The 21,525-nt window shown below is 44.2% G+C and overlaps 1 protein-coding gene across 2 annotated transcripts in view; it reads right to left on the bottom strand.

Moving 5' to 3' along the window:
• Positions 1-21,525, bottom strand: part of THOC2 (THO complex 2) — a 272,468-nt gene that overhangs the window by 184,947 nt on the left and 65,996 nt on the right. For both annotated transcript variants that reach the window (XM_030209899.1, XM_030209900.1), the window contains exons 9-11: positions 13,772-13,864; positions 11,340-11,495; positions 5,919-6,091 (exon numbers count right to left, since the gene is read on the bottom strand). In XM_030209899.1, coding sequence (XP_030065759.1) covers positions 5,919-6,091; positions 11,340-11,495; positions 13,772-13,864 — 422 coding nt within the window. The remainder of the gene's footprint in view (positions 1-5,918; positions 6,092-11,339; positions 11,496-13,771; positions 13,865-21,525) is intronic.

The following is a 21,525-nucleotide window of genomic DNA, read 5'->3' as shown; positions in this document are numbered from 1 at the left end:
AATCCTGGGGACACGGAAGCTCACTTGCCTTCGGGCATGTTGGGGGTAAAGTATTTGGGGGGGGGAGTGGGAGGGGAAGGGACTAAGGGGAAGAGGGGAGGGAGGACTAGGGTTCGAGGGGCAGGCCATAGAAGGGGTAACAAAGAGGGGCGAATGTGGATGCATGAGATGTATGAAAGAGAGATGTGGATGTCTGACAATAGTGGTGGGCGACATGCGGACAAAGAACTGTACCCGGGAGGTGGAGGCTGGGACATCTCCGGGGTGTATATAAAGTGGAAGGCAGGAATGGAGTCACACATCAGTAAGCAGGGATGACAAACTTAAAGATAGTGACCTGGAATGTGGGGGGCATTCACTCTCCAATAAAAAGGCAAAAAATCTTGAAGGTCCTTAATGACCAGAAAACGACAATAGCTCTCCTGCAAGAAACGCATCTGACACACATAGAGCATGAGAAGCTAAAGAGATGGTGGGTGGGTGAGATCATAGATTCCCCGGCAGTAGGAGGGAAGGGAGGAGTGATAATACTGATTCGTAAGGGGCTACATGTGAAAATACGGAAAATTGTAAAGGATACTAGAGGGCGGTATGTCCTGGTGGCCCTTGAGATAGAGAGACAATCAATGCTGTTATGTAATATATATGCACCCAATACTTATGAGAAGGTGTTTTATAAGACGCTTTTGCGCAGAGTGCAAGACATGGGGGAAAATCTTGTGGTGATGGGTGGCGATTTTAATGAGGTCAGAGACCCGCAACTAGACAGGTCTAGGCCGACGGAGAGGGAGCTGTCCAGGGGCCAGAGGGGGTTGGGGTTGCTAGAGGAGGCGTTGGATGTGATAGATGTCTGGAGAACCTTGCACCCGTTGGAAAAAGACTACACGCACCTGTCCAGAGCTCACTCCACACTGTCCCGTATTGATTATCTATGGATTGCAAGGGAATTGTTAACACAAGTACAAGGGGCGGCGATTGGACCAATAGTTGTCTCTGATCATGCCTGGGTATCGATGGAGATGAGACTGGATAATAATGTGCAGAGAACCTTTTCTTGGCGTTTCCCGACATACCTCTATCGAGATAGGCAATTTCAGTTACAATTAAAGGCTAGATGGGAACAGTATCAAAGGGAAAATGAGGCCCACAGGAGTGATCCGGTGCTCTTTTGGGAAGCCGCGAAAGCGGTTCTCCGAGGTGAGACAATAGCATATAATAGTTTCCAAAGGAAGGTGCGGAAGAGAGAAATACTGAGATGGGAGAAGAGGGTAACAACCTTAAGGAGAGAATATGGCCATACGCACACACCAGAAGCGCGAGCCCGGTTATTAGAGGCGCAGCAAACCTTAAATGAACTGCTACAACAGACAGCGCAAAAATCCGCAATGTATTACAAATATCAATTGTATAAATTTGCTAATAAAGGAGGGAAATTTCTGGCTAGACTATTGAAAAGGCAGGTGGGGTCCAGAAAAGTGCTTTCACTAGCTAATAGCCAAAAAGAGCTGAAACACACGGATAGGGCGATAGCTGAGATCTTTAGACAATTTTATGAACAACTGTATAAACTGCAATCAGAGGTGGTAACTCCGAGCGCAGCATATCTTGGTAATGTGGATCTACCACAGTTGGAAACTGCAGAATTAAAGATCTTAAATGCAGGAATAACAGAGGATGAAGTAGATTGGGTAGTACAGCAGAGCTCCCTGGGGAAGGCACCTGGGCCGGATGGCCTCAGTAACGAATTTTATAAATTACTTAGGCCTGGAATTGGACGACAACTAGCGGAGGTATTCAATGAGGTGGTCAGGAGGGGGCAGATGCCTGAACATATGAATAAGGCTAATATTACGGTAATACTGAAGCCACATAAGCAGGCACACTTACCGGAATCTTACAGACCTATATCTTTGCTGAATTCGGAGACGAAGTTTTTAGCTAAGATTCTGGCGAATAGACTGGCCCGGTTTTTGCCGACATTGCTGGAAGAATCACAGGTGGGTTTCGTGCAAGGTCGTAAAGTGGTTAGGAATCTGAGACGAATACTTGGGGCACTGGAACGAGTGAGGGATGAAGGTTTGCAAGCCATGTTAATAAGCTTTGACGCCGAAAAGGCCTTTGACAGAGTGGACTGGGGCTTTATGTTTGAGACCTTAAAGGCCTATGGCATAAAAGGTTTTTTTGGAAAAGCTGTAAAGACGTTATATACAAATCCTAAGGCACGAATTAGTGTCAATGGGTTATTCTCCGACTGGTTTGATATAGGAAGGGGAACCCGGCAGGGATGCCCGCTCTCGCCGCTACTATTTGTATTGACACTGGATCCGCTATTGCGGGAAATTAACAACAACGTAGAAATTAAAGGCGTTCGGATCCTGGATCAGGAATTTAAAACTGCAGCATTTGCAGATGATTTACTGGCACTAATAACGGATCCGCAGAAATCGTTGACTCGGTTGTTGGAAAGTATGAGGGAATACGGGGACTTTGCGGGCTTCAAATTGAATCTAGAGAAATCAGAAGCCCTAGTCAGTGCCGGGGTAGACCCAGGGATATGGAGTCGGTCACAGATCCGCCAAGCACACACGGAATTTAAGTATTTGGGAGTGCAACTGTCAATGGACCCAGCACAACTATATAGAATTAATGTCCCTCATTTAATTGGGGAAACTAAAATACAACTGACAGCTTGGGTTTCTCTGCCGCTGTCTTTTCTAGGTAGAATCCATCTATATCGCATGGTCATATTCCCGAAATGGCTGTACATGTTGCAGATCTTGCCTATCAGGCTGTTGGTCAGAGATTTGAAAACTCTGCAGAGGCACATAGCATGGTTCTGCTGGGCGGGGAAAAAATCGAAAATGAAGTGGAAATATGTGTTTGGGACTCAGCGTGAGGGTGGGTTGGGCATGCCTGATTTAAAAGAATATAACTGGGCTTGTATGGCCAGACACTTGCGAGATTGGGTCTTGCAGTTGACAACCTACACTGATATAGGATGGGAACAAGCTTTGTTTCGACCATGGTCTTTAAATTGCTTATTACACACTAGGAAAGTGAAGATACCAACTCCTTTCCAAGATAGTATACTTTTACAACCTCTACGTTACGCCTGGAGGTTGTTGTTGGGTATCTGGGGGCAAGATCCGGAGGCCAGTGTGCTGCTAACGTTAGTGGGGAATGTAGATTTCCAGGCGGGCAGGGAGAACCGAATTTTTAAAGATATGGAGCGACAGGGAGTGATACTACTGGAGAGTTTTCTTCAGGTGGATGGGTCGCTGCTGCCCTATGGGGAATTTGAAAGGAGGTGTGCGGGAGGTCCACTGGCGAGATTGGCCTATTTACAACTGGAACACTATTTCAGAAGCTTACCCAGGTCTGCACTCACACTGGAGTTTGGGAAGAAGGTTCGGGAGTTCCTGAAAGGGGATGAAGTAGAACAGACATCAATCTCCTGGTTTCACAAGGCGCTGAGGGATTTAAAACCCCCCAAAGATGTCAAAGAGGTAGTGGGGAGGTGGGAGCAAGAGATGGGAAGTCCTTTTGCTATAGAGAAGGTGATGACAGCACTAAAAGGGATGACAGGAGTAGTGCATAGTGCAGAACTACAAGAATGTCACTTTAGAACAATACATAGAGCATACTTCTCGGGCAAGCAGGCATGGCATGCAGGGATAGTAGAAGCTGATAGATGCCGGAAGTGTGGAGTGGGCATGCCTTCTTTGGCACATGGATTATGGCAGTGTCAGCGAATCCGGGGCTTCTGGACAGCTCTCGCCCGGTTTGTGTCAAGGATCTTGGGGTGTAGGATACAGCTCACTTTCGAGCGAGTCATGTTTAGCTCGCCAAAAGTGTGGACACGGGGAACAAAAGAAGAGAAGCTATTCCTGAGTAAGTCTTGCATTCTGGGGAAGAAATGCATATTGAATCATTGGTTAATGGACATACCGCCCTCCTACTGGTATTGGAGGAACAAATTGCATGCGCTTATGCTGTGGGAGGCCAGAGGTGCTCGTTTCACCCCCAAAAGGAGGACACATTTCATAAAAATTTGGACAGCATATTTGAATGTAGTAGCGCCCAGAGTTAGAAGTCAGGTGTTGAATGAGTTGGAGTGAATGGGGATGACTGTGGAGATAGAGCGAATGGTGAGGAAGGGAGAAGTGCTGGGGGGGAAGGGTGGAGAGGGAGGGAAGAGGATGGGGGGTATTTCTGAGACAAATACCACCGACAACTGACTATAGGGAAATGTGTTAGTTTTATGGGTGCTGATGTTGGAAATAAAGCTGTATGGTTCATGTAAGAGACGGAGAAGTAAGATGAAGGGTTATAAGAAACAAGGCCCGGTGCGGCAGACCTTGCCTTTAAACTACTGTCTCATAATGAAGAGTATTCCTATGATCAATACCCTGAACAGTATATCCTATGGGTGGTAGCATTGTATGAAGTTGGGGGTGTGCACAACTTGAGGGGGGAGGGGGGTGGGGAGAGGGGGTGGGAAGGGGGATAAAGCTAAAACCTTAACAAACTGACTTGAGATATCACGTTGATATTTGGATTTACCTACTTTCAGTGTAAAATGTACAAGTTTCGTTGTTATCAATAAAAAAGATTTAAACATAAAATAGGTTTAGTGCTGGAAAAACATGCATGATAAACAAGGTAAAGTTTTTAACGTAAATTAACTCCAACAGAGGTAAGCAAAAAAATTACCTTGAGACCTGGACACCACGCCCCCCCCCCCCCAAATTGGTATCCCAAGTTCTAGGAGACAAACTCAGGACCCTCTCTGAAAAAGACTGACTCTCCAGCGATCTACCCACACAGCCTACAGGCTTCATCAACAATCCTCACATATATAGCACTGCAGTTGAATGCCTCCTCCTCCTGTCACTGTCATTGTGACTGGCCACTATTTTCATATGGAACCAGATTAATATGACCTCCGTTAAACCATTGCAATTTTGAAAAAAGTGATCACCCCAATAACAGAAGAAGGAAGAGGAGGAAGCACTGATAAGTATGTTATGACATCAGAGAAGGACCTGCCGAGTAGGGGCCTCTCTGGACCTGAGACATAGTCACCCAGCTTGGGGGCCCTAAGTTGGACCAGAAAGCTACAACTGTTTAATTTTTAAAAGCGTACTGAAGACATCAATAGTGTAGCCTAGTGGTTATAAAAGCATAATGTAAACAAGGGAAATCGGGATTCAAAAATCCTGCTTCTCTCACTGGCACAATTCATGAGCAAGTCAGTTTATCCTCTACTCCTTTATGCAGAGCTTAGATTGAAGGCCCAAATGTCATTCATACTGAATCCAAAAAAATAAGGTAGCACAATTTTTAATTTTATTACTATTTTTAACTACCCTATATTAAAATATTCACGCATTTTTCTTCTGGTTTTAGCAAAGGTTATTTTTAAATGCAGATTTTATTTTTTAAAACCAGATGGAATAACATATTAGCTTACTGTATCTTACATTTACACAAAGTAAAATATGACCTAAAAATTAGCATACATTTTAATTCACCCTCTGTAATATCAGAGCCTTAATGATTCACAACAGTAATTTTAGTGTGCAGCAGCAAACACAATGCTAACAGTACCTTATACAGTAAGTTCATAGATTTATTTAAGGCACAAACATTCACTACTGTGCACATTTTAATTTATTTATATATTTGGGTTTATTAATCTTCTGAATGAAAAAACTGACACAAGGTGCTGTATGTACCATATGGTAGTGTAAGAGCCTGCTGTAAATCAGGGCAGCTAAAGCTTTCAGTTCTGGATTCCCAGTCAGGTAGTTCTGAAAGTAAAGCAGGATTCTCACAGTAAACATACAGCAAACATGTCTCCTTGGTGTTCTTTATACTTCTCAGAAAGGTCAAGCTTATTTTTTAAGTTACCTTACCTTCGATACAGAGGTTCAATAGTCATATTAATAAGTTTGCAAAGTGCCATTGCTATAGATTTATGTGATGTAGCATAAAAAGAGGGCATATGATCCATAATGCTTTGTGCATGTTGCCAATCACCAATCTTCAACAGTGCTTCCAACAATCCAAGTTTCTGGTTATCTGGTAGCTGAAAAGACAGTAGGAAGCAATGATGAGCACTTAGGAGGCTATCCTGCTTATAATCGAATGAGAAAAACGCCCAAGTTCCGACCTAAATCGGGAGATGGACGTTTATCTCACAAAAACGAATAAAGCGGTATAATCGAAAGCCGATTTTTGGACGTTTTCAACTGCAATCCGTCGCGGATGCGGACAAAGTTGATGGGGGCGTGTCAGAGGTGTGGCGAAGGCGGAACTGGGGCGTGGTTATCTGCCGAACAGAGATGGGCGCATTTCACCAATAATGGGAAAAAAGTATGCGTTTTTAGCTAGAATTTAGGACACTTTTCCTGGACCCTGTTTTTTCACGAATAAGGCCCCAAAAAGTGCCCTAAATGACCAGATGACCACTGGAGGGAATCGGGGATGACCTCCCCTGACTCCCCCAGTGGTCACTAATCCCCTCCCACCACAAAAAATGAAGTTTCTCAACTTTTTATTTTCACCCTCAAATGTCATACCCAGCTCCCTGACAGCAGTATGCAGGTCACTGGAGGAGTTGTTAGGGGGTGCAGTGGACTTCAGGCAGGTGGACCCAGGCCCATCCCCCCTACCTGTTACAATTGTGCTGCTTAATGCTTATTAGTCGTCCAACCCCCCCCAAACCCACTGTACCCACATGTAGGTGCTCCCCTTCACCCCTTAGGGCTATAGTAATGGTGTAGACTTGTGGGCAGTGGGTTTTGAGGGGGATTTGGGGGGCTCAACACACAAGGGAAGGGTGCTATGCACCTGGGAGCTCTTTTACCTTTTTTTTTGTTTTTGTAAAAGTGCCCCCTAGGGTGCCCGGTTGGTGTCCTGGCATGTGAGGGGGACCAGTGCACTACGAATCCTGGCCCCTCCCACGAACAAATGCCTTGGATGTATTCGTTTTTGAGCTGGGCGCTTTCATTTTCCATTATCGCTGAAAAAAAAAACGCCCAGCTCACACATTGTTGAATAAAACATGGGCGTCTATTTTGTCCCAAAATACGGTTCGGTCCGCCCCTTCACGGACCCGTTCTTGGAGATAAACGCCCATGGAGATAGGCGTTTTCGTTCAATTATGCCCCTCTATATCTCTTTAAGCAATTATTCCTGTTAAGAGAATTACTCAGACTCATTTCATTTAACTAGTTAGCATTCTTGGATAATTAACAGGATCACAAAATTCATTTCATTCAACAAGTGACTGCAGGAAAAGATTTTCCAAAACTTTCCACATGCACAATTTATTTATATTTTTTGTGCAAACTTCCCCCACTATAAAGCCTAACACCACCACAACTTTGCCCCTCCTCAGGTATTCTCACTGTTCAGGTTCTGCACTTCCCTGCTCTCTCTTCTGCTCCACTTTAGCTTGATGTTCTTCCCCCAGGTTTTTCTACCCCTTCTCCAGACTAGATGCCTGCAGGTTTCTCCCTCTCCACCCTTTGCCATTTTCTCTCCCCCCACCCCTCAGCCTCGACACATAAACCACCACCCCACCACCACCCAGTCCTCTCTGACTCCCAGCAAGTCCCTCACTTCTGTCTGTCCACAAGGTCACTCCACCCGGGCATATAAACTACCCCTTATTCTTTCACCCCTTTCACTTTATTATAATCAATATTTTGTTAACAGCTTTAACCTGCTTGACAGAAAAGGTGGTACAGCAAATAACTAATAAACAACAAATGTACTTAATGGTGCTATTTTTTGGTAATATATGTAGGTGTCTGTTTTAGGTTATTTTAGCAGAATAAAGCTGTCTTGTTTGCAGTTAGGCAGTTAAAAAGTTTAAGTCCTTTGAAAATGTTCTTCAAGTTATTTATTTTTTTCTGTTTCTTCAGTTTTAGTTGGTTCAGAGTTATTTTGTCTAAGACAAGAATAAAGCAAAAAGTTACTCACCTGTAGCAGGTGTTCTCCGAGGATAGCAGGACATGAATTTTAATATCTTGGGTGACGTCATTCAAGGACCACTGGTGTGGATGCTACCTATGCTACCTAGTATTTGGTACCAATAAGAAGCTTTTGGCAGCATTCTACAGTGCAAGAATGCATGCCTCCCCTCCCCCCGTGTAAGCACACAGGACTACCAGTAAAGTAAGACTCCCAGTGAAGGTGGGAGAGGATTTAAGAATTAATAAACAGCTGTCCTTGGAGACCACTTGCTACAGGTGAGTAACTTCGCCTTCTCCGAGGACAAGCAGGACAACGATTCTTACATTTGGAAATCGCTAGCTACCAGGCTCACCGAAAACAAACTTCAGTCAGTAGGGACTTGGACTCTAGACACCAAACAACAACTGCAGCACGTCTGACAAACCAGCTGTCAAGTCAGGGATGTTGCCCTAGATAGTAATGAATAACACGTGGACTAAAAACCACGCTGCAGTTCTGCAAATCTCCTCAATAGAGGCAGATCTCAAGTAGGCTACCATTATGGCCATGGCTCTAACATTTGTGAGCCATGACATGACTCTCCATAGTCAGACCAGCCTCGGTATGAGTGACAGAAATGCAAGTCTGCTAGCCAACTGGATAAAGTGAGTTTACCGATGGCTGACCCCATCCTGTTTGGGTCAAACGAAAAAGCTGGGTGGACTGTCTATGGGTTTTTGTCCACTCCAGGTAGAAAGCTAAGGCTTGCTTGCTATCCTGATGAAAGCACTAGGAATGAAGTTTTGGGAAGAATGTTGACAGGACAACTGACTGGTTAAGATGGAACTCCAACACCACCTTAGGAAGAAACTTAGGGCTCATGAGAACTACTCTGTTATGATGAAACCTTATGTAAGTTGGATCCGCTACTAGGGCCTGAAGCTCACTAACTGCCACCAAAAACAAGACCTTCCAGGTCAGGTACTTCAGATGACAGGAGCCAAACAGCTCAAACGGAGCTTTTGTCAGCTGGGTAAGAATGGCATTGAGGTCCCATGACACAGTTGGAGATTTGATTGAGTGCGTTGTCAACAGAAAATCTCTCATGAAGCAAACAACCAGAAGCTGTGCAGAGATGGGCCTACCCCCTACATGGTGATAAGCACTGAATGCACTGAAGTGAACCCTTACAGACTTGGTATTCAAGCAGGTTTTACGCATAGCAAGTGAGAAGACCCAGGGCCTAGTTCATTTAAATGTGTAACACCTCTTGACTCTTTCCTGGGAGCCAGCAGGATCCTGGAGACAGCCTCAGGCAGGTACAGAGATGCAAATTCTATGCTCTCAACAACCAGGCTGTGAGGGACAGGGCCTGAAGACTAGGATACAGAAAAGACTCCTCATTCTGTGTGATGAGGGTCGGAACACAGTCCAGTCATCACGGTTTTTCGGAGAAAAGCTCCTAGAAAAGGGAACCATATCTGCCTTGGCCAGAAAGGCACGAGGAGGATCATGGTTCTAAGGTCCCGTTTGAATTTCAGCAAGATCTTCCCTATCAGAGGGATAGGAAAGCGAAGATACATATCTGAAGCAGGTATTCTCCGAGGACAGCATACTAATTGTTATCACATGTGGGTTGACATCCGCGTCGGCCTGGGAACCAGCCATATATTGCGTTACAAGACGTATGAGGAGAGACTTGCTGACCTGAACATGTATACCCTGGAGGAAAGGAGAAACAGGGGTGATTTGATACAGACATTCAAATATCTGAAAGGTATTAATCCGCAAACTAACCTTTACCATAGATGGGAAAGCAGTAGAACTAGAGGATATGAAATGAGATTGAAGGAAGGCAGACTCAAGAATAATGTCAGGAAGTATTTTTTCATGGAGTGTTGGATACTTGGAATGCCCTCCCGCAGGAGGTGGTGGAGATGAAAACGGTAAAGGAATTCAAAAATGCGTGGGATAAACATAAAGGAATCCTGTTCAGAAGGAATGGATCCTCAGAAGCTTAGCGGAGATTGGGTGGCAGAGACGGTGGTGGGAGGCGGGGCTAGTGGTTGGGAGGCAGGACTTGTGCTGGGCAGACTTCTACGGTCTGTGCCCTCAAAATGGCAGATACAAATCAAGGTCAGGTATACACATAAAGTAGCACATATGAGTTTATCTTGTTGGGCAGACTGGATGGACCGAGCGGGTCTTTCTCTGCCATCATCTACTATGTTACTATGTCATCACTGACATTTTAGACGGAAACGTCACAAACTCATTTTTCAGTGCAATCAGTTCATTTATCAGCACCCATCTTGTGAGGAGGAGGAGGAGGAGGATCATTAGTGTTGGTCCTCTTAACAACATGAATTATCAATAGGGAGGACTAACTTTGACTGGGTTTTGATGCCAACATAATAGTATAACTAATACTACTATAAATCACTTCTATAGCGCTACCAGTCGTACACAGTGCTTTACAAATGAACATGAAGAAAGACAGTCCCTGCTCAAAAGAGCTTACAATCTAAATCAGGACAAACAGATAGTAGGAACAAATTTCACTGAAGCAGTGAAGAAATTTAAACAAAAACTGAAACATTCCTCAAGGAGCTCTCCTCTCACACAGCCAGTTCCAACAATGCTCACTAGTTCTCCCCCTATTCCCCAGACTTTGGCTTCTAATGTACTTGAAAAAGTTATTATTACTTTTTTCCATTATCTTTTGAAGACACCTTTCTCTGAACCATGCACTACCGAGAGCTTTCCTACATGATTTGGTTTAAAAGGTATTCTATTTCCTTTTAAATGTTAACACCAGCAGCCTGGTTCCACACTGGTTAAGGTTGAGCCCATGCTTTTCAGAGAGGCACCTCCTTCCTCAAAATGTTGTCAAGTTCCCAACAAACCTAAAACTCTCTTCCCTAGACCACCGTCTCATCCGCATCTTGAGATTCCTGAGCTCTGCCTGTCCCAGAGATCAAGCACAAGAAAAAGGGAATATTTCTGAGAAAGCTAGCCTAATGGGTCTAAAATTTACCCTTCTACCTAAAAGCTTAAATTTGGCTTCCAGAACCTCCCTCCCCCTCCCTATGTCATTGGTACCCATATGTATCACAACAGCTGGCTCCTTCCCAGTAATATCTTAAATACTATTTAGGTGACGTATTAAGTTCACAACCTTGGCAAAACTTCTACAAAATTATTATACACTTATCCCATACATATTACAAACATGTTTACAAATGATATAAAAATGAGAACCATAAATTGATTTGCAATAAAACACTATGGTGAAAGGAAACCAGTATGAACTAGATGACCTATTTAGCCAGAGTGTTTTGTGCATAGCAGCAGAGTGAATATAAAAAAAAAACCTTTTCTGCTTTCTCCTCTTCCTTCTCTTTTTCCTTCTCTTTATCTTCTGTCTTTTCAGAGGATAATACCACCAAAGTTAATTTTCTAACAACTTGTTTAGCCTCCATAATTTCTCGTTTGTGTTCCTCAAGAATGGCAGTATCCACTGGAAGAAGCTGAAGAAACCCAAAAGACAGAGCCTTAATCAACACAGACAGGAAATCTAAAGATGCAAAGCTTATTGTTATAATAAGAAAACACAAAATGAAAAAAAAAAAAAGAATGTTATCAGCTCTAATGATGGTTTATTTACAGCTAAATTGGATTCCACATTAACCACATTAAAATTAACAACCTGATCTTGGAATTCTTTGTAGAAATACAAAGTTTAAGGACTAAAAACAATGTATCTAAACCCTAAAATCATTCCACAGCATATGGACCTAATAAACACAACAGTGAGTAGAAACTATCAGACTTATTTGCAGCTCAGCAAAAATATCCATCAAGGACTTTTATTTTTTAATGAAATGTGTAAATCAAATTTACAACATAGTAGCTTTTATGAAATATAAGAAAACCAGATTCCAGCTCTGGAGGAAATAAAGAAGGTAATAATCATTCTGACAGCGAGTGGTAGGATAATTGTGTATAATTGCTGTTAGTAGATTATCCATTACACAAACATTGTATACTACCTTTAACTCTGTTTTTCAACTTAAAGATATCTCATTACTGCCATATATCGCAAGAAACATGAACAAATGTAGTGTTCATCTACTTGGGTACATGGAAATAAAGGTCAGCCAAAAATGGAGGTTAAATCTTTATAACAGACCAACTTTATACATTTTACTCTGTAAGCTAATCAAAAATATATTACCATATATACTCAAACATAAACAGAGACTTGTTTGCCAAAAAAGGCCCAAAAATTAAACCTAGGTTTATATTCGAGCCTTCCCCATGGTGTCAGGCATTTTTTCCCTTCCCTTTGTTCAGGGGTAGGGAGAGAAGGAGGAAGTGGGAGCTTTTTTGGTTTGGGAAGGGGGCTCAAGGGAGGAAAGGACAAAGGAGTGAATGCCGGACTCCTCGGTGTGGGAAGGCGGGGGGGTGGAAGAGAGAAATGTTTGACTCTAAATCATCAGTTAATATCACACCTTACCAGCAACCGGCATTCAGTTTCAACAGTGAAGACGGCTTTAAACCGAGTCCCTGAGGAAATTAGTTTGAAACCCGCGGCGTTGGGCGATTCCAGGGGAGAGCAGTCTTTGTTTTCTGCTCTTTGACAGATTTGAGCATGGAGTCAGCGAGGACGTGGACTCTACAGATAAGTCCAGCTTTAATTATTGCTTTGGTAACTTTTTAGAAGTGACAGCTGGTTATAAGTTTGGTGAAGGTTTTTTGATTTTTTGTTTGCATCAACACTTGAGATACAAATAGCATGTTATATTGTATCCTGTTTCCAACATTGGCCAGTCCAGCTCACAATTACTTGGCAGAGTCCCAAAAAGTAGCAAGACTCCATGTTACTTAACCCCAGAAATAAGCAGTGGCTTTTCCCAGGTCTACCTTAATAATGGTTTATGGACTTTTCCTCCAGGAGTTTGTCCAAACCGTTTTTTCCACTACATTAACTGCTTTTACCACTTGCTTCAGAAATGAGTTCCACAGCTTAACTATATACTGAATGAAAAAATAATTTCTCTTGGGGTTTTTTTTATGTGCTACTATGTAACTTCATGGAGTGCCCCCTAGTCCTTGTACTTTTTGAAAGAGTAAACAACTGATTCACTTTTACCATTTCTACTCCATTCAGGATTTTACACATCTCTATCATAACTCCCTTCAACTGTCTCTTCTCCAAGCTGAAGAGCCCTAACCTCTTTAGTCTTTCCTCATATGAGAGCTGTTCAATCCTCTCCATCATTTTGGTCACTCTTCTTTATAACTTTTCCAGTCCACCTTATCTTGAGATGTGAGACCACATTTGCATACCATGGAGCAATACAGGGGAAGACGAAGTCTATACTGACAAGTACATGCACATAAGCTTGACACAAGCAGCACATGGTATTACTACTCACAAGTTTCAAACCTGAGATAATTCAACCATTTTTCTGTTTATGTATACATTTAGACTGAAATCCTAACACGTAACTAGATAAAAACATATGGAAGACCTATTTTCAGCAGTGGTTTCTCAAATGCACAATCTGTGAGAATCCCTTTCATAAAAGGCATATTGTTTTAATATTAAGTTATACCAGACTTTAGAATGATATGTTGAAAATAATTACAGTTTATCAAATGGATCTATGAATAATATATTGATTGTTAATCAGTATAGAAGCTATTTTAAGTATCCAACAGAAAATTCAGTTTTGAGAAGGCATTATATTAAACACAACAAACATTAAACCGTGTACTTGGAGAGAGTGCTGTAACTTACGTGGACATAAAGATCTTCAAGCTCTATGAGATTTTGTTGTAAAAGAATTGCAGCTACTCTGTACAAAGAGGAAGGGGTCTCTCCATTAGGTTCCTGTAACACAACCAAGAAGCATAGTTCGTGTTTCTGAATTTCACACACAAGGTTTAAAAGCCACATATGGTTCTTTAAGACAGCTGGTTTTATCCGTAATCCTCTTCAACAAGGCCTACAATGAGAACCTACAGCCTCACTAAGTCACCTCGCCAACCCACTCAAGTATTAACAACCAAACTCTTATATCAACTTTAACCAAGCTCTTCCTTCTTCTTTTCCCTTCTTTAATAACTACACATTATTAACTGTATCTGATATCCTGAAATGACAATATTAACAAATCTATGTAAGCCACATTGAGCCTGCAAATAGGTGGGGGAATGTGGGATACAAATGCAATAAATAAATAAAATAAATACAGTAATCAAAACAGAGTGATACAAAGGTAGTAGTTAAAATTTAAAGATGTGCGCACTATTGAAGAATATTCAGCGGTGTCTGGGTTTAAGGTCAATATGAACAAATCGGAAGCCCTTAACATTACACTGCCGGCTCTGGACTTGGAATCTTTAAAGACTTCTTTTCCATTTCGGTGGGCTTCTAAGTATATACGATACCTGGGGGTTAATTTGACCTCTGAAACATCGGAACTTTTTCAAGCTAATTACAAAAGACTAGGCCGGGACATTGTGGCAGACCTAGAACGCTGGGGGGACATGGTGTTTTCATGGTTTGGACGGGTAGCAATAGTTAAAATGAACGTGTTGCCTCGTTTGCTCTACCTCTTTCAAGCGCTGCCTGTATTAATGCCCAGACGATATTTAACAACGCTGCAGGATAAAATAATGCGGTTCGTCTGGGCAGGAAAGCGACCACGCTTATCGCGTACTTTACTATATCAAGATAAACGAAAGGGGGGGCTGGGGGTCCCTAACCTCATGTGGTACTATAGGGCGGCCCAAGGGAAAGTAGCGATTGAGTGGTACCAAGAATACCCAGATAGGCAATGGGTCCAACTGGAGCAATACTCTTTGGGGCATACACCTCTGGGAGCGTTAATGTGGACCCCTAAACCTTTTAGGGTATTGGGGGTGGGTGAATGTCCTTCCATTGGGGTAACCCTATACTATTGGGATAGTCTCTTCCCTCAGAAGAAATGCATTCTCACTAGTTTATCTCCAATAGCATATAATCCACTTTTTATGCCTGGAACTACACAGGGGATATTTACTCGATGGTATGCCATAGGTCTAAGGAAATGGGGCCAAATGTTTGAAGCAGAGCAAATACTCTCATTCCAAAGTTTGCAATCACAATATCCAGAATTGGAGGAAGACACATACGCATACCTCCAGCTGACCCACTTTCTCAAAACAAAGGCAGTGAGAGAGGTCATAAAACGGGAAAGGTCTAGTCTGGAGGATATCTGTGAGGGGACTGAGTCCTCTGGTGGATTGATCAGCCGATTATATAAATGCATTAGTGCACAGGTTCCTCGATACTGCCTCCATAGAAAGAGCTGGAATAGCGAGCTGGGAATGGCCCTGGGGGAAAAGGACTGGGAAAGGATTGAAAAGGGGGCAGGAGGCGTGTCGGTACATGTACCGTTGAAAGAGAATGCAATAAAAGTATTGTTCCGCTGGTACCTCACTCCGGCACGCCTCCAAAGAATATATCCAGCAGGCTCAGGAATGTGTTGGAGAGCATGTGGTCAAAAAGGAACAATGGGACATATGTGGTGGACATGTGGCAAAATTAAAGCGTATTGGAAAACAGTACATGGTAGACTGCAGAGATGGGTAGGAAATACCTTTAGGTGGACTCCAGAAATTTTTCTGTTCTCTGTTAAAGTAGGAGGGTTAACACATAGCCAACAGATTCTGGTGAGACTGGCGACCGGAGTAGCTAGACAGGTCTTGGCTGCTTATTGGAAGCAGAAGGGTGTACCCTCCATTGAGAGATGGATTTCAAAGTTAAAATATGTTTGTGAAATGGAAAGGTTACTAGCAGAACGAAAACGCAAGCTGAATCAATGGCAAGCTGTTTGGGGTACCTTCTTGGAACAATATCCATAATGGAAGGAGAAGGATATCTAGATCCTGTGGACAGGAGAACATTGAGCCATACACATGCAGGGGGTGGGGGGAGGGATGGGAGGGGGGGAGGCAAGGGGAATTAATACCTCTAAAACTTTAAAAATGTTGAAGTTCAACTGTTCAATATTGTTGTATGCAAAATGATAGTACCATGTATAATGCAGAAAGGAACTGTATTATTTTATTCTTATTGAAAACATTTTGTTAGGATGGAAGGCTGTGTTGCTTTTTGTGTTGAATTTAACATTCAATAAAGACTTCTTGAAATATAAAAAAAAAAAATTTAAAGATGAAGAAAGAGAAATCACAACTGTGGCGTATAAAACTCATAAAGCTCTAACAACAGTTTCCTAAGGATAAGACAATATTGCTTACCTAACATGTTCTCTGAGCACAGAGGATTGATTCATCATTCACACAAGCATGTGATGCCATTGTTGCTTGATGCGCACTGGATGTTTTATAGAACTTGTAACACTTGAAAAATAATTCTGAGTATACACAACCAGGCTGTGTGCCTCAGGTCTAGAAATTCAAAGAACCTCAGAAGAAGAATGTGTCTCAGGTGATTCTCCCATGTTCAGAGAACACCGATTATAAGTAAGAAACTACGCTTTCTCTGAAGACAATGAGGCACATTTTCAAACTTTGTAAGTCTAAGTGCTTTGAAAATGAGCCACAATGTGAATCATCAGATATGCAAGGGACTATATTCAACCAACAGCAGGATTAGAATTTTAGGTTTAATTTATTTATTTTATTTTTGTTACATTTGTACCCCGCGCTTTCCCACTCATGGCAGGCTCTATGCGGCGGGCAATGGAAGGTTAAGTGACTTGCCCAGAGTCACAAGGAGCTGCCTGTGCCGGGAATCGAACTCAGTTCCCCAGGACCAAAGTCCACCACCCTAACCACTAGGCCACTCCTCCACTTACTGTGTCTAAATCACAGCTCAAGACAAGTTACAATCAGGTACACAATTTATTTTACTGCTCCAATGAGCTTAAAATTTAAATTGTGCCTTAAGCAATAGAGGATGAAATAACTTGCCCAATCTCAAAGGGTGCATCAGAGGGGGAAGCAGGATTTAAACCCTGGCTTTTCTGCTTCTCAGACAGAATATGCAGCACCATGGTTTCTGGAATGATTTCCAACACAGATTTATAGTGTGTACATATATGCATATCTATGAATGTACACTGGCTGTTGAACATTTAAACTCCCTTCCAAAACGTTGACCTTTTGTTGCCTTGTAACCCAGAATGCATTACAACTTCCATGTATCCATACTTCCTACCCCAGAACACCTAAATGAAAAAATATATTCCAGAAATCCTTAGAAAATGAATTAGAAAACAAGCCTCCAGAGTGATACTGGAACCTTAATATCACCCTACTTAATGATGGATGGACCAAATTTGAAATCAGGTCCTCCTCTCCATATAGTTTGGGAAAAAATCTCTCATTTAGAACTTCAACATAAACACACCAGCTACAAATAGACTTAAAGATCTCTCAAGGCTGCATGTTTGTTTCCAGCTACCAGGCTCACTGAAAGCAATAAGCATTGGTCAAATGGACCATGAAACAGCGAGGTCAAAGACAGATTAATCTGAAACTATATACAATCTGAGTGAGAGTGCAGCATGGAGCAGAACAAAATGGGTCTAGGAGGGTGAAGTTGGACTCTAGACACCAAATTCTGAAAAATTGTCTGTCCAAACCGACTGTCACATCGGGCACCCTGTTCAAGGCAGTAATGTGATGTGAATGTGTGGACCGAAGAGCACGATGCAGCTTTGCAAATTTCTTCAAAAGGAGGCTGACCTCAAGTGGACTACAGATGCAGCCATGGCCCTAACATTGTGAGCCTTGACATGACCCTCAAGGGCCAGCCCAGCCTGGGCATAAATGAAAGAAATACAACTCTGCCAGCCATCTGGAAATGGTGCATTTCCCGATGGCAACCCCCATTCTGTTGAGATCAAAAGAAACAAAATGCTGGGTGGTCTGTCTTTAGGGCCTACTTCACTACAAGTAAAAGGCCAATGTTCACTTGCAGTCCAAGGTGTGCATAAGGTAGGGGAAAGAATGTTGGCAAGACAATTGACTGGTTCAGATGGAACTACGACACAACTCAAGGAAGGAACTTAGAATGCTTGTGTGCGGAGGACTACTCTGTTGTGATGAAACTTAGTATAAGGTGCATCCACTACTAAGGCCTGAAGCTCAATGACCCTGCAAGCTGATGTAACAGCCACCAAAAATATGACCTTCCAGATCAAATACTTCAGATAACAGGTATCAAGTGGCTCAAAAGGAGTTTTCATCAGCTGGGTGAGAATGACGTTGAGGTGTCATGACACAGGTGGAGGTTTGACAGGGGGCTTTGTCAATAGCAAACCTCTCATGAAGCAAACAACCCGAGGCTGTCCAGAGATGGGCTGGCCCTCTACAGGGTAATGGTAAGCACTAATTGCACTGAGGTGAACCCTTACGGTGTTGGCTTTAAGACCAGACTCGGAGAGGTATAGAAGGTACTACAGCAAGGCCTGTGTAGGGCAGGAAACAGGATCTAGGGCCCTGTCCTCACACCAGACAGTAAACCTCCTCCATTTAAAAGAGTAACACTTCTTAATAGAATCTTTCCTGGAAACTAGCAAGATCTGGGAGACACCCTCAGGAAGATGCAAAGAAGCAAATTCTAAGCCTTCAACATCCAGGCTGTGAGGGCCAGAGACTGGAGTTTGGGATGCAGAAGAAATCCCTCGTTCTGCGTGATAAGGGTCAGAAAACACTACAATCTCCAGGTTTCTTCAGAGGATAACTCCAGAAGAAAGGGGAACCAGATTTGTCAGGACCAATAAGGAGCAATCAAAAGTATGGTCCTGAGGTCTTGGTTTCACCAAAAAGTGAATGATACATACCTGTAGCAGGTGTTCTCCGAGGACAGCAGGCTGATTGTTCTCACGACTGGGGTGACGTCCGCGGCAGCCCCCACCAACCGGAAGAAGCTTCGCGGGCGGTCCGCACGCAGGGCACGCCCACCGCGCATGCGCGGCCGTCTTCCCGCCCATGCGTGACCGTTCCCGCCAGTTGAATGACAAGCAAAAGATGAAAACGCAACTCCAAAGGGGAGGAGGGAGGGTAGGTGAGAACAATCAGCCTGCTGTCCTCGGAGAACACCTGCTACAGGTATGTATCATTCACTTTCTCCGAGGACAAGCAGGCTGCTTGTTCTCACGACTGGGGTATCCCTAGCTCTCAGGCTCACTCAAAACAAGAACCCAGGTCAATTGAACCTCGCAACGGCGAGGGTACAACAGAAAATTGACCTACGAAGAACAACTAACTGAGAGTGCAGCCTGACCAGAATAAATTCGGGTCCTGGAGGGTGGAGTTGGATTTACACCCCAAACAGATTCTGCAGCACCGACTGCCCGAACCGACTGTCGCGTCGGGTATCCTGCTGGAGGCAGTAATGTGATGTGAATGTGTGGACAGATGACCACGTCGCAGCCTTGCAAATCTCTTCAATAGTGGCTGACTTCAAGTGGGCCACTGACGCTGCCATGGCTCTAACACTATGAGCCGTGACATGACCCTCAAGAGCCAGCCCAGCCTGGGCGTAAGTGAAATGCAATCTGCTAGCCAATTGGAGATAGTGCGTTTCCCGAAAGCGACCCCTAGCCTGTTAGGGTCGAAAGAAATAAACAATTGGGCGGACTGTCTGTGGGGCTGTGTCCGCTCCAAGTAGAAGGCCAATGCTCTCTTGCAGTCCAATGTGTGCAACTGACGTTCAGCAGGGCGGGTATGCGGCCTGGGGAAGAATGTTGGCAAGACAATTGACTGGTTAAGATGGAACTCCGACACCACCTTCGGCAGGAACTTTGGGTGGGTGCGGAGCACTACTCTGTTGTGATGAAATTTGGTATATGGAGCATGAGCTACCAGGGCTTGAAGCTCACTGACCCTACGAGCTGAAGTAACTGCCACCAAGAAAATGACCTTCCAGGTCAAGTACTTCAGATGGCAGGTATTCAGTGGCTCAAAAGGAGGTTTCATCAGCTGGGTGAGGACGACGTTGAGATCCCATGACACTGCGGGAGGCTTGATAGGGGGCTTTGACAAAAGCAAGCCTCTCATGAATCGAACGACTAAAGGCTCTCCAGAGATGGCTTTACCTTCCACACGATAATGGTAAGCACTAATCGCACTAAGGTGATTCCTTACTGAGTTGGTCTTGAGGCCAGACTCCGATAAGTGCAGAAGGTATTCAAGCAGGTTTTGTGCAGGGCAAGAACGAGGTTCTAGGGCCTTGCTCTCACACCAAACGACAAACCTCCTCCACTTGAAAAAGTAACTCTTTTTAGTGGAATCCTTCCTAGAGGCAAGCAAGACACGGGAGACACCCTCAGACAGACCCAACGCAGCAAAGTCTACGCCCTCAACATCCAGGCCGTGAGAGCCAGAGACTGAAGGTTGGGGTGCAGCAACGCTCCGTCGTTCTGCGAAATGAGAGTCGGAAAACACTCCAATCTCCACGGTTCTTCTGAGGACAACTCCAGAAGAAGAGGGAACCAGATCTGACGGGGCCAAAAGGGCGCTATCAGAATCATGGTGCCGCGGTCTTGCTTGAGCTTCAGTAAGGTCTTCCCCACCAAAGGTATAGGAGGATAAGCATACAGGAGGCCGGTCCCCCAATGAAGGAGAAAGGCATCCGACGCTAGCCTGCCGTGTGTCTGAAGTCTGGAACAGAACAGAGGCAGCTTGTGGTTGGTCTGAGAGGTGAAAAGGTCCACCGAGGGGGTGCCCCACTCTCGGAAGATCTTGCGTACCACTCTGGAATGGAGCGACCACTCGTGCGGTTGCATGACTCTGCTCAGTCTGTCGGCCAGACTGTTGTTTATGCCTGCCAGGTATGTGGCCTGGAGGAGCATGCCGAACTGGCAAGCCCAACGCCACATCCCGACGGCTTCCTGACACAGGGGGCGAGATCCGGTGCCCCCCTGCTTGTTGACGTAATACATTGCAACCTGATTGTCTGTCCGAATTTGGATAATTTGGCAGGACAGCCGATCTCTGAAAGCCCTCAGTGCGTTCCAGATCGCTCGGAGCTCCAGGAGGTTGATCTGCAGATCCTTTTCCTGGAGGGACCACAGACCCTGGGTGTGGAGCCCATCGACATGAGCTCCCCACCCCAGGCGAGATGCATCCGTCGTCAGCACTTTCGTGGGCTGCGGAATTTGGAATGGACGTCCCAGGGTCAAATTGGTCCGAATGGTCCACCAGAGCAGTGAAGTGCGGCAACTGGTGGAGAGGCGGATGACATCTTCTAGATTCCCGGTGGCTTGGAACCACTGGGAAGCTAGGGTCCATTGAGCAGATCTCATGTGAAGACGAGCCATGGGAGCCACATGAACTGTGGAGGCCATATGACCCAGAAGTCTCAACATCTGCCGAGCTGTGACCTGCTGAGACGCTCTGGTCTGCGAAGTCAGGGACAGGAGGTTGTTGGCCCTCGCTTCGGGAAGGAAGGCCTGAGCCGTCTGGGTATTCAGCAGAGCTCCTATGAATTCCAGAGACTGGGTTGGCTGGAGATGGGACTTTGGGTAATTTATC

The sequence above is a fragment of the Microcaecilia unicolor genome, chromosome 7 (assembly GCF_901765095.1).
Source record: "Microcaecilia unicolor chromosome 7, aMicUni1.1, whole genome shotgun sequence".
In the NCBI taxonomy this organism is placed as follows: Eukaryota; Metazoa; Chordata; class Amphibia; order Gymnophiona; family Siphonopidae; genus Microcaecilia; species Microcaecilia unicolor.
Note: the sequence above shows the minus strand (reverse complement) of the source record. Positions and strands in the feature narration are given on the sequence as shown.